This window comes from Equus asinus, chromosome 21 (assembly GCF_041296235.1).
Source record: "Equus asinus isolate D_3611 breed Donkey chromosome 21, EquAss-T2T_v2, whole genome shotgun sequence".
Taxonomy (NCBI): Eukaryota; Metazoa; Chordata; class Mammalia; order Perissodactyla; family Equidae; genus Equus; species Equus asinus.
The window spans coordinates 46,097,453-46,111,276 of record NC_091810.1 but is presented as its reverse complement, the minus strand read 5'-3'; the positions used below and the strand labels follow the sequence as shown (position 1 = coordinate 46,111,276).

The 13,824-nt window shown below is 40.7% G+C and overlaps 1 protein-coding gene across 3 annotated transcripts in view; it reads right to left on the bottom strand.

Moving 5' to 3' along the window:
* DCP1A (decapping mRNA 1A) overlaps positions 1-2,601 on the bottom strand; it is a 55,149-nt gene extending 52,548 nt beyond the window's left edge. The window contains exon 1 of one of the 3 annotated variants that reach the window (XM_014827086.3): positions 2,423-2,601. In XM_014827086.3, coding sequence (XP_014682572.1) covers positions 2,423-2,557 — 135 coding nt within the window. In that variant the 5' untranslated portion in view covers positions 2,558-2,601. The remainder of the gene's footprint in view (positions 1-2,422) is intronic. The other 2 variants (XM_014827087.3, XM_070492349.1) reach the window with 2 other exon arrangements.
* Positions 2,602-13,824: the final 11,223 nt, after the last annotated feature.

Here is a 13,824-nt window from a genome sequence, read left to right as displayed (position 1 = left end):
CTGCCAATTCTCCTCTTTTAGCTGAGGAAGATTGGCCCTGGGCTAACATCCGTGCCCAACTTCCTCTACTTTACATGTGGGACGCCTGCCACAGCATGGCTTGATAAGCAGTGCGCAGGTCTGCGCCCAGGATCCAAACCACCGGACCCCAGGCTGCCTGCGCGCGTGTGAACTAAACCGCTACAGCACCAGGACGCCCCTAGCTTTCACTTTTTAAAGCTAAAATGTTTTACCCAGATTGCTTAGTTGTAAAGCCAAGGTCCTGTGTACAACAATTTCTTCATTTTTAAAGTTTATCAAGGTTAGTAGAAAAAAGAAAAGGAAATTTTATCTTACAGGACACTTTGTTTCATCATTGGGGGATTCTGGTATATTTTCATGAGCAGCAAATTTTGTGGTTAGTTAAGAAATACTGTCAAACACAATTAGTTTACTTTTAGAATTTTATTGAAGAATCATGAATACTGAGACAATACTCTGTCTTAATGTAATTACTGTAGGTCTTACAAATAAATAAAAAAATTCTTTTTAGCTTAAAGTGAAATGTTTTGATTAAGAAAGTACAACTCATATCATCTTTCATTTGCTGTGATAAGAGTGTATTTAGGTTTTAAACAATTACAATGTTTTAAAAAACCAAATAATCATATTAGTCTGCAATTCACTGCCTGGACAGGACCTAAATATTTTAATGGGATCAACAAGCTGTCAGAAAACTTTAAATGTTAGTCATATCAAATTGAATTTGTTGGGATAAAAACTTTTAAAAAATATTTATCATCTTGATTTCTTCCAGGAGTATTGCCCTAGCTTAAATATCATCAAGAAACTTTTCCTTCCTAAGGATTCAGAGGCTTTTTCTTGCCTTTCAAATATTATTAGTATAAGAAACTGGTAATCAGCTGTCTCACAGTGAAAGCAAACTTGCCCAAACAAAACTGTGGAAAATTACAATTCACTGTAAAATAACAAAGAAAGAAAAGATTTTGGTTATGCTGTATGTGCCATGATCCAAATGAAGAATGGCAGCTTATTTTTCAATTCAGGTTATTATACTTTGTATTTCATATTTAAAATAGAATTCCACAATTAAAATTCCAAAATACTGAAAGTCTCTGAAAAACTAAAAATAAAAGCTTGTTAGTAATAAATCCCCACCCCTAAGTCTTCACCATTTGTCTGCAATCCGTATTTCACAAATTTATAGGTAGACCAAGAAAAGAAAGATGAAGAACAATTCAAACTAAGGCAAGGTCTAAAACAGCTACAGTGAAAAAACTCCTGTAATTTCGTTCTTTGTGGCTTCCCATATCTCCTCTTCCATGAGGTGAAGGAAAGAAGATAAAGTAAAGCGAGATGATTTTGAAAACTCTCTTCATCCGAATTATCTGTTTATAAATGCCAAATGATTTTCACAAAATTACTGATTAAATATAACCTACGTATCTCTATTATATTGTAAAGGACATATCACAATAACAATCTTTCAGAGTTTTGTTAGTATAAGGATTTCATTTCTTACTGAAATGTGAACGTCAGCCATTTACGAATTCAATCCAAACATTTACGGATTATTTTCTAAGTGTAAAGTTTACAGCTGAATGAGTTCACTAAGGGTCGATTACCAGAAAACGGGATATTATGTTATCTAAACAGCGAAAGAAGCTTCAAACAGGGGTTAACAAGTCAGTGAACAGACTGACTGTAACTTTTCGGACCCCCTTCCGTGCAAAAAAGCCCAAAAGTACTTAGTCTGATGGAAGCATTGGGACGTGACATCACCAGCAGCATAGCTGAAACGAGACATTTACAGGGTCTCTTTTCCAACGAGTTCAAAGGAATCCAATTAACATGAAGCCCTTTTCCTAAGTGCCTTGAAATGTTCTCCAAAACTCTGGAAATACAGTGTAGTCTGATAAAAGCTGGACTGATCTTCCCCCCTTTCCCAAGAATTGAAACTAATTGGATTTCAAGCTTTAAATCCAAATGACCTCTGCGAAGGGGGCTCTTATTCGTCTGCTGCGGGGAGGGGTGGGGCGTTTACTTTATATTTTATGCATATGTAATTTATCTAATAACCCTCGAAGCTTTAAACAGAATCTTTCAGGCATCTTTCTGACCCCACCCGTCTCGTATTCTTCAACACACCCGCAAAGAAGGCAGGTCGCCCACGTCCCTGGACCCGACCTCAAGCGACAGATTCTCCTCTAATCCTCCCCTCTATCGGCTTTTCCCTCTGTGGTGGGCCTACTTCTCTCGCTCCTCTCTCCCAACCCCTGGCGCCCCCGACACCGCTCTGGCGTCCGCTAGGCTCTTCTCCAGTCCCTGGCCTCCCGCATCGCCCCCTACCCAGGGCGCTCCGCGCGGCCCCTTTAAGAGGCGGCTGCCGGGCGGGCGACCTCAGCGGCCCGGCCGTACTCACCCACTGGTTGGCCTTGGGGCAGAAGGTGTACAGAGCGACCTGGCCCGTGAGGTCTGCGATGCTGGTGATGTAGGGGTCGTGTTGCTTGAGGGCCGCTAGGCTCATCTCCTGCCCAGCTCGACTCAGCGACTCCATCTTGAATTCCCGAGCCGAGCCCCTTGGGCGGGGGCGGAGTCGCGGACAGGAAGGTGCCTTCGAAGAGGAGTTCCCGCAGCGGCGTCAGCACCCTCGACTTCCGCCTCTCCTCCGAGCCGGGCGGCACCGTAGCTATTATGCTCCGCTGCGCCCACGCCCCGGGTTCCGGGTTCCGGGCTCTCAGGTCCTGGAGGCCCAACGGTCCAGGGCGGTGTGTGTGGCCGCGTGGCGGAGCGGGCAGGCGGAGACTCAGGGTTCCACCGGCTAAAATGTCCCGCCGCCGCGATCAAGGCTGCCCGCGAACTTTCTCCGAACTCCTGCTGGACGAGGCTGGAGACTGACGCGGGGCCCGCCTCGGCTGGCGCACGGAAGGGTCTGGGCCGCGGAACGAGTCTCCGCTGTGGCTGCAGGGCTCGCGGGCCGTTCGGACGGCAGAGAGAAGCGGAGAGAAGGGAGCGAGGGAACCCGAAAGTTACCCCCGGTCTCCATCTCAGCAGATCGCCGCCGTTAGCAGTTTGCTGTTTTTCCGAAGGAAATTTTTGAAAAAAGCCGGACTAACCTGCCTGTAACGACACAGGAGTGTCTTTTGCTGTTCACTTTTGCTCATTTTCCTCGTCTGAATCCTACTGAAATGTTTTCATCCAGTCTTGGGAAGAGCCCGTGAAGGCTTGAGTTTGTCGTGCGTTGTTTAAAGCTTCAAAAAGATAACTCATTCTTTAGCAAACATCTGTTGAGCATTTTAAAGAGCCACGTACTTTCTAAAGAGTAAAACAAGGCGTGGAGACTATAGGGAGCTCTGTTTCATACTACCCCCCCCCCCTGCCCCCGCCAGTTGTTAAAAAACATTTTCTTGTATTGAAAAGATAGTCCAACGGAATTGAAAGTTTTTGAAAGAAAAAATCCATAGTATTTGTATTGTTTATGATTTTGCATCCATTCATGTCTTACATTCTTTGCAGAATCATGTGTCGATGCAAATAATCCATAATCAATCTATAAACCAAAACTGGGGTAAGTTGATTCTGAGCCAGGCTTGAGGACTATAGCCCAGGGTCTTCCTTCCCCAAGGAAGGAAGCACTCTAAGAAGTGGGGTGTACGAACTGGTTATATACATCCTGGAACAAAGAGCAGTCGTCACCTATGACAGGAATAGCTCTTTTACTACTGTAAGGAGATGCTTTGCTAGCACAGCAGATCGGTGGTCAGCGGGTGAGTGGTACGAGGTGAGCACACCAGGTCAGTAATTAATCCTTAGTTTCTAGGAAGTGATGCTTATCCTTAAAGAAAGGCCGATATGGCAGGAAGTTATATCCTTATCTCTCGGCACCATTCTTGTCTTTGGGACATGGTAAATGTTTAAAGCTGATGTACAGTGCATGCTCAACAGGCCACATCAGGCCCAACTAGTTTGTTTTTTTAAATTTTAGTTTTAAACGAAATGGCTGCTTCTTGTACTCCAATATATCCTATTGCTTTTCATGTATTTATCACATCTAAGAAGTGTGTACAAATGCAGACAAAGAAACATGTCCCATTCATTCACTGTTCATTAAGCAAGTGTTTATTGAACTCCTAATGTGAACTGGTAGTCCCTTGGGAGCTTCAAAGACTGTTTAAGACAACTTCCTGGCTCTGGGAAAAACTGAAAGAAGTAGAACAATGCAAGGAAAGTGGTACAATGCTAGAAAGGTTCTCTTGAAGCCCAAAAGATGGAACCACTAACTCCATCTGGTCAGGAAAGTGTATGAAGACTTCTTGGAGGAGGTGGGGTTTGAATTAGTGCTCCAGGGATGAGTAGAAGTTCGAGAAGAAAGGCAAGGGCTTCCTTTCATTTGACAGCCTAATGGTGAGGTAGGGAAGATGCGGTCATCCTCATATGGCAGATGATTTAATTGAAGCTGGATGGAGAAATCACTGGCTCCAAGTTCCACACTAGTTAGGGAGGATCTGGTATTAGAATTCAGGGACTCCTGCCTTCTATCGAAGGGTCCATTCCTCCACACTATGGCTGCCTGTCTTCATCCTGGAGACAGGGCCCTACTCTCTCTACCTACTTTCAATCGAACATTTAAACAATCTGCACCCTAATTTAAAAAGATATTTATGTATTGTTTGAGTAGGTAATACATTGCCTTGGTACAAAATCCAAATGCACACCTGAAACTGAATTTTAGGTTATTTTCTTTTAAAAAAGTTATTTTCTTATTGAGGTCTAATTGACATGTCACATTCTGTTAGTTTCAGGTGTACAACATAATGCTTTGATATTTTTGTGTGTGTATGTGAGGAAGATTGGCCCTGAGCTAACATCTATGCCAATCTTTCTCTATTTTATGTGGGATGCCACCACAGCATGGCTGAATGAGTGGTGCTAGGTCTGCACCTGGGATCTGAACCTGCAGACTCTGGGCCACCGAAGTGGAGTCTGCAAACTAGGCTGGTCCCTGATATTTTTATATATTGCAAAATGTTCACCACAATGGTCCAGTTAATGTCCATCACCATACATAGTTACAAAACTTTTTTCTTGTGATGAGGACTTTTAAGATCCACTCTCCTAGCTACTTTCAAATATGCAATACAGTATTATTAACTATAGTCACCATGCTGTACATTACATCTTGCAACATATTCATTAGTTTTTTTCTTACATAGATTTCCTAAAGTAGCTGAAGACATTTCCTTTTTATTTATTATTATTTTTGGTTGAACAGGGCTAGACTACTGAAGAACACCAAGCTATTTTAGGGAGTTTTCATACTCGGAATAGAAAATTGCTTCAAAATGCTTGTTTGTGGGCCGGCCTGGTGGTGCAGTGGTTAAGTTCACATGTTCTGCTTTTGCGGCCCAGGGTTCACTGGTTCTGATCCCGGGTGCAGACATGGCACTGCTTGGCAAGCCATGCTGTGGTAGGCGTCCCACATATAAAGTAGAGGAAGATGGGCATGGATGTTAGCTCAGGGCCAGTCTTCCTCAGCAAAATGAGGAGGATTGGCAGCAGCTGTTAGCTCAGGGCTAATCTTCCTCAAAAAAAAAAAAAGTGTTTACATGGCTCAACAAACATGTTAATGTTGACTTTAATGTCCTTGCAGCACTTAAGATATATTAAAGAGAATGTGGATATTTTGGGATTGAAAATCTTCCTCATTTACTTTGAGACCTAATTTTGCCTTATGTTTGTGAATCAAACCTTAAGACCTTTCTTGTGTCTTTTAGACAATAGGCTTTGAGAGGATGGAGGTTGCATCTTAGGTTATTACATCTTCAGTGCCTAGCACAGCTCCTGGCAAAGAATAGGGTGTCAATAAATATTGGTGAATGAATGTCATCTTAAAACTCGAGTCCTTTAGGCCCAAGAAGGAGACTAGAGGGAGGGGAGGGGAGATGAGTGGCTGAGATCAGAGGTGGGAAAGAGTCTTACTCTGCACTGGAAAACCTGCAGTTCCTTTTCAGTTGTGTTCCATGAATGTCAAATATTTTTTTAAAAATAAAAATAATTTAAAATATGAACATCTAAACCCCAATCAATCCAACCCCACTTCTTTCCCACTCTGAGTGGCTTTGTGGTAAAAAGCAAAATTTGCCGTTTAAAATCGTGAGGTCTAAGGTAAAGAACACTAGAATACAAGTCAGAAGATCAGTGTTTTAGTTCCAAGTCTACCAGCTGTGTAACTTTGTCTGTCAGTCGCAGACCTCCCATTTCGCCAGTGTAAAATCCGAAGTCCTTGCCATGGCCCAGGAGGCATTGCCCAGTCTGGCCTCTTGCTGTCTTTCCCTCTCCATTTTCTATAAATTACTCTTTCAATGATTCCATCCCAGCCCATTGACCTCCTTGCTATTCCTGTACATGTGCCAAGTAAGTCTTGCCTCAGGGCCTTTGCACTTGTTCCCCCTTCCTGGAACATTCTTCTCTCTGATATCCCTGTGATATCCTTTTGGCTCAGTTCCTCACTTTCTTCATTGCACTTATCTGCAAATTGTAATTTATTTTATTTACTTATGTTTTGTGTGTCTTACCAGCTCAGTGAAGCAGGTACCATGTCTGTCTTGTTCACCATCACGTTCTCAGTGCCTGGCAGAGAGGCAAGGCCTAATACCTATTTATTGGATTAATCGGAATGCTAGTATGTTCTCTCTTTGTCACATAAACCTGAGAGGAGGGATAGTTGTTTCAATGCCACATCTAACAAAGCGTTTGTTTGTCATAAGTGCTAAATAAATAATGATGCCTGATTTGCTTGTATTAATATATTTTGAATTCTTGGGCTCTCTGCTCCCTGAAGCAAACATAGTGTTTCTAGTGTAGCACAGAACAATCATTCCACACCTTTTCAGGGTTGCAACTTTCGCCTCAGCTGTTTTCTCTCCATCTCCCCTCTCTACTCTCCTCACTCTCACTCTCCCTTTCTCTCTCAGATTTTAAAGATTTATTCTAGAAGTATCTGCTTATTACTGTTTGCCTTTTTAGGCAGAGAAACCAAGCTACTTTTCCCAAGGTCACATAATGATTCCTTTGCTGAGTCGGGATTAGCGTCTTCAAGCCTTGGCTTCCAGGTAGATCGTGTATCTTGCTACCATTCTGCCTGGCACATTCTTAAATTACACTGGCTACATGTGAGAGAAACCTGTTATCCTTGTGCTGCTGTTTCACCACTGATATTTATTTTAAATGATTGGTATCCAAAGGTTGTAGACTTACTATAAAATTCATTAACTTGTCCTTACCAGATACTTAGGATGGTAGCTCTTTCCTAGAGTTTTTCCAGAAAGGTCTCAGACCTCTGTATTTTAAAATGTTACTTTATAAATGTATTTTAAAAGGTGCCAGATATTTTCTAGAATTACATTTCTGATATGTGAACTAGTTTAGTCTGTCAGTTCTGGAGCAGAAATACTAATGCTTTCAACCAGGAAGAAAGAAATAGCTGGTCTATGGGGAGTAATGTAACTAGAATAAAAGAACATGGGATAAGAACACTGTTTAGTTCATCCCTTTATTGCCAGGCAAGATTGCATTTAACATAGCATTTTTGATAATGTTCTTTGGTAGAAAGTTCTGTGTTGTTTACTGTTACTTAACCCAATGTAGTGTTTCAAATAACAATAGCATAGCAATGGTATAAACAATAGTAGCATATTCAACGGATACACTGCTAATCCATGGAACTCAAAGTGCTTCATAGGTATACATATTCACAAGCTCTCAAGATGGTATTGGGTATACATAATTGTTACACGCTTGGAAATGAAGGAGCCCAGAGGCACAAGATGAGTTGACTTACCTGTGGTAGAGATTGTTTGCTGACCACTGACAATCCATTTATCCTTTTCTTTTGCCTTAGGCACACAGCTAGGCTTCATTTCCCGAGCTCCTTTGGGTTAGGTATGGCTCTATGACCCAAGTCTGGCCAGTGGAATGTTAGCGGAAGTGCTGTCTGCCTTCTCCAGGCGGAGGCTTAAAGGAGAACATTGCCCCTCTACGCTTTCTCCTCCCCCTTCTGCTGGCTGAGTGTGGGCAACTCTGAGGCCATGAGGAATGGCAGAGGCACAGGATGGAAAGAGCTGGGACCCTGAATCACCACACAGAGGAGAGCTGCCTGCTGAGCAGAGTATCCTTCTCAGGCTATTCTGTGAACGAGAAGTAGACTCTGTTGGTTTTGAGGAATTATGTACTTTGGGGTATCTTTGTTAGCTCCATCTAGCCTCCAGATTGTTTAGAAAGTCAGCAAGAAAACTTCAGTCTTCTGAAGTAGAATTAAAATTAAGCATATGATTTACCAGAACACACTGTTTAGTGCTTTGACAATAAGTCAAGATTTTAAAAGAACTCGAGCCAGAGCTCTGCATTTACAATCGGTTATAGGCACAAATTTGCAGGGTCATAAAGTGGCTGAAGACCAAAATATTTTTTGCCTATACCATTAGGCAATTGATTTGGCACCTCCATCACGAAGTAACCTGCTAAGCTAAAATGGAGGGCTGTCATTTAAAATGACTTCTCCGTGCGAGTTTCCACAGATACTCTTAGACCTCTTTTAATTGTCTTCCTTATTCCCTTGGGCATATTAAAATACAAGTGTTTCTTAAGCCAACACAATAAGAGTTTGAGTAAATGCATCTATCTGCTGTGTCGACTGTGAAACCTGAAAGCTTCTTTCTTGCCTCATTAGATTAATATGAAAATGTGGGAAGTACTAATAACAGAACCTATAGTTTCTTTCTGTTGATGAATTTTTTTCTGTGTCTTCCCAGTTTCAGTTCTGGGTTGCTTCTAGTCTTATGTTACTGTTATTCATTTACTAATAGTTATTTATCAGACAGAATTAACATCATAATCATTTTTACATATGCATTCAATTCATTTAATGAATTTTAGCTCCCTTGAATCTGAAATTTGATTGTTCAATGGCTATGGTATATTAATAAATTGTTGAAGTCCTATGGATTGAATTTGCACAGAAATACCCTTAAGAGTGAATTATTTATCTTCATTGCACCTCCCACTTTGAGGTGAAACCAATGTTCCATACTTAAAGGGTTCAATGCTTTCTGTTTTTCTATTTACATATTGTCTTAATTTGGGTCTCCAACATGTGGGTTACTTGAGGCAAAACTGATAAGAGGATTCATTGGGGCATCTTTCTTGTGTAAACCACTCTATATGATCTGTGGAATAACAAACATGGTCCAGATTCGGTTTGTGTTATTTTGGTAAACTTGAATTCATTTATCCTGAAGCCTCAAGTAGTAGGAAATTCTATCTTTACCCACTCAGTTGCATTCATAACATAGAAATTGATGTTAAACAGGCTACATTAAAAATCACTCTGAATTACTGAAATGCTATAATTTAATGGAGATTAACTGTCACAATATGAAAAGCCGTTCACTCATCTGGATGTTGCCTGCAGCCTTGAATTTAAAGAATATTACCTGTTCTGGACCTTGAAGGAGACCTCAATATTCATTATCTAAAGAGAAAGGCGTAAATTACTCTTTGCCATTCAATAAGCGTTAACCCAAACGATAATTGAGTAACCAATTTCTCTTGCAAAATAAAATTATTGCCACTAGCGTGATAAAAGAGGTTGAACTAGGTCAGGAGCCGGTCTTTATACATTGCTCAAGAACACTAGAAGGATTAAAAATTTATGGATTACCTCCTAGAAACAATGATCTGGTACAGAAATGTAATAAAACACCCACTCTCCTGTATCTTCCTAAGCTGCTCCGCGCCATTTCGCTTTGTGATTGTGTTAGCGTGACAACTTTCCAAAGCTCTAGAAACTGTCTTTTGGCAAAGATGAAGATCTTCAGACCAAAAGATTTTTTATTGAAAATCCAGAGGCAGATGGTGTAGAAAGGTAATATTAAAGTGTGAACCAAATAGAATCTCATTTTGTATATTTGTAATTTTACTTTACTTAGGTCACTGATAAGTATAAGCAAAAAATAAAGTGAAATAAAAAGATATGGCATTAAAAATATCGTACAATATAAATGTCTTTCTGGGAAAATTGTGTGAAAAATATGATATATTTTTATGTGAAATCTTCCGGCAGCAAAAGCTGGCAAAATTACTTCTTAAAAGAGCTATATCTAGTTTTGAAAAGTTAATTGTTAATGTTTATTTAACCTTTCAGACACTTCTAAGTCTATGTTGTTGTTTTTTAAGAGTATTTTAAAGTAGGTATATTTGTATAATATTTAATGCTGGAGAATAATCTAAGTGGGATATTTGGTGATAGATGTACCTTAGGTTTAAGGAATTTGGGGGAAAATTGGGGCTTTTTATTTGTAAATGTCTAAAAACCATGTATTCCTAAGTACTGATGGATGCTTTCATATGGAAAGTTTTTTATTTTCTTATTCAGTGACGCTTTCCTGTCTTTGATTTCCACTGATGGACCTTTATTCTTCAATAATGAAACACATGAGAACATACACGGTTTCAAACTTTCCATTTATCTGCTTTTGAGCTAAATTGCCTTGTGGTTTAGTAAAGTTAATGGAAATATGATTACTTGGGTGAAACATGACCATATGGGCATTCTCTGCTTTCTACAGATTCCTGCATTTAAAGTGATCTACTGAAAACTGAGGCTTGGAAGCAGAAAATGCCCACCCACAGTTTATGCTAGTAGAATATACGCACATAAAAATCTCAAATTCTTTAGTTAGTGAATCCCTAAGGATTGCAGGACATCATCGATAGGAGGCAGCCCAGAGATCTCTTGAGAGGCATATCACACCAAAGAAATGAGCCGCGTAGCTTGCAATTGCTAAAAATACATCAGCTGAAGCAAACTGACAGGTAATCTTAATGTCATATTCTGGTGTGCCTTCTCAGAATAAGCAAGGAGTCTTTTCTTTTCCCCCAAAGAAATTGACTGACTTTTAAAGTTTTGAGTAGCATAGCTCTTTCCTGATGTGGGCTAGAAAGGTCTTTTTAAAAGGGATCATTGTCCATAAGAAAGGCGCAGTCTTTGGATTTTGTCCTTCAGACTGGAGACTGGTAGTGCATAATAGGTTTCGGAGGCAAAGCCAATGAGTTTATGTCATTCTTAAGTCTGGCAGAGGGTAAATGTATTAACATTATGGAGCAAAAGAGAACTGACCTTTTATGAAAATATGGGTTAGGCCTGCGTCTATTAGACCTACATATTTCACAGGACTGAGCAGAGCAAAGCAAACTGCTGACTGTGCGATCTCCTGGTGTGGCCCTGCCTTCTGCTTGAGGGTCATCTGTCCTCCAAGATCCAGAAGGGGAGAAAAATAGCATTTTAAAAGCTGAGGGAAAAATACAGACCTGGCTTTCTTTTGATCTTCTACCCAGCTTTTGAATCCAGTTTTATTTAAAACCGTCACCATCAAATGTATGTATACTAAAACACTTTTAACTTTAAACCAAAACATTAGCAACAAATCTTTGAGGACTCAGTAGCATTTCTTCCAATAAATAGTTAGGAAGTTTAATTTTGTATAGAATTAATTGACCAAACATTCTTTTTTTTTAATTGAACTATAGTTGACATATAACATTGTATTAGCTTCAGGTGTACAACATAGTGATTCGACATTTATTTACATTACAAATCTGTCATCCTACAAAGTTGTTACAATATTGTTGACTATATTCCCTATGCTGTACATTACATCCCCATGACATTTATTTTATGACTGGAACTTTGTACCTCTTATCCCCTTCACCTGTTTTGCCTTTCCCTTGGCAACCACCAATTTATTCTCTGCATCTATGAGTCTGTTTCTGTTTTGTTTGTTCATTTGTTTTATTTTTTTTTTATTTTTTAAAGATTTTATTTTTTCCTTTTTCTCCCCAAAGCCCCCCGGTACATAGTTGTGTATTCTTCGTTGTGGGTCCTTCTAGTTGTGGCATGTGGGACGCTGCCTCAGCATGGTCTGATGAGCAGTGCCATGTCCACGCCCAGGATTCGAACTAACGAAACACTGGGCCGCCTGCAGCGGAGCACGCGAACTTAACCACTCGGCCACGGGGCCAGCCCCACATTTGTTTTATTTTTTTTAGATTCCACATGTAAGTGAAATCATGTGGTATTCTTCTTTTTCTTTCTGGCTTATTTCACTTAGCATAATACCCTCTAGGTCCATCCATGTTGTGGCAAATGGGAGAATTTCACTGTTTTTTTATGGGTGAGTAATATTCCATTGTGTGTCTATGTATATACACTACATCTTTATCCATCTACCAATTGGCGCTTAGGTTGCTTCCATATCTTGGCTATTATAAATAATGCTCCAATGAACATAAGGGTGCATATATCTTTTCAAGTTAATGTTTTAATTTTCTTGGGATAAATACCCAGAAGTGATATTGCTGAATGGTACGGTAGTTCTATTTTTAATTTTTCGAGGAACCTCCATTCTGTTTTCCATAGTGGTTGCACCAATCTACATTCCCACCAACAGTGCACAAGGCTTCCCTGTTCTCCACACCCTTACCAACACTGTTTTTTGTGACCGAACAATCTTGACCCAACAGTTCCAGGATAAGAACCTTGGTAAACTACATCCGTACTCTGTCAGGATGACAACGCACCATGACGCTTCTGGTCCTTTGATTTTTTTTTTTTTTTAAGATTTTATTTTTTCCTTTTTCTCCCCAAAGCCCCCCGGTACATAGTTGTGTATTCTTCGTTGTGGGTTCTTCTAGTTGTGGCATGTGGGACGCTGCCTCAGCGTGGTCTGATGAGCAGTGCCATGTCCGCGCCCAGGATTCGAACTAACGAAACGAAACACTGGGCTGTCTGCAGCGGAGCGCGCGAACTTAACCACTCGGCCACGGGGCCAGCCCCAGGTCCTTTGATCTTTTAACATACTCCCTGCTGTAGGAGAGGAAGAAGTTTTTCTCTACCCTCTTAGGGTCCCTGACTGGGTTTGAAAGTTAAACTGACAAAGATTAACAGGAGAAAAGCCCACAAATTCATTTAATAGAAGTTTTATGTGACATAAGAGCCTTCATAAGGAAATAAAGACCCAAAGAAATGGTTAAACCTGAGTGTTCTTATGCTAGGTTTGATGAAGAAGGGGAAGCTGTGAAAAGATATGACAGGATGAAGAGTGTGAGCTAAGTGTGGTAAAGTGGGGGGAAACTCAGCAAGGCCTATTTGTTCAAATTCCTCTCTTTGTCCCTTTGTCTTCTGAGACAGGAATGCTGCTTTCCTCTGAGTATAGGGAGGGCACTTTTCACAAGAGGGTTTTATGACCTGCTTCAGGGAAAGGTCAGAAAGTCCTTCTTGTACCTGCCATTTCTCAAGTTCCTTCAGCTTGAAAGATTCAATATGCCAAGGTGCCATATTTTGGGGTAGCGTGCCAGCCCACCACTGCCATAGAAATATTTATGGCTTACAGTGAATATCCATACATATTATCTCCTTTAATACTCAACCCAGGACAGGGCAAGGATGTTTATCCTTGTTTTATTTAGGAGAAAATGGACTCTACAATAAGTGAAGTGACAGAGCCTGCCTCCCACCACCATGGTGCCCATCCCACAAAACCACTCAGCGTCACTATCCATGGACTCATCTGGGATCTCAGGCCTTTGACATCCAAGGAATCATGTAGCAAAGCCAATAAACAAATGCTAATGTACCCATGGTGGTCTAGAGGACCAATCCCAGGTAAAATGCATTTTCCCTGAGCTACCCTGCTAGTAGATTTCAGGGTGGATGTTTTAGGAAGTATGAAACATTGTTTTGTGCTAGTAAGATAATGGTACTGGGCT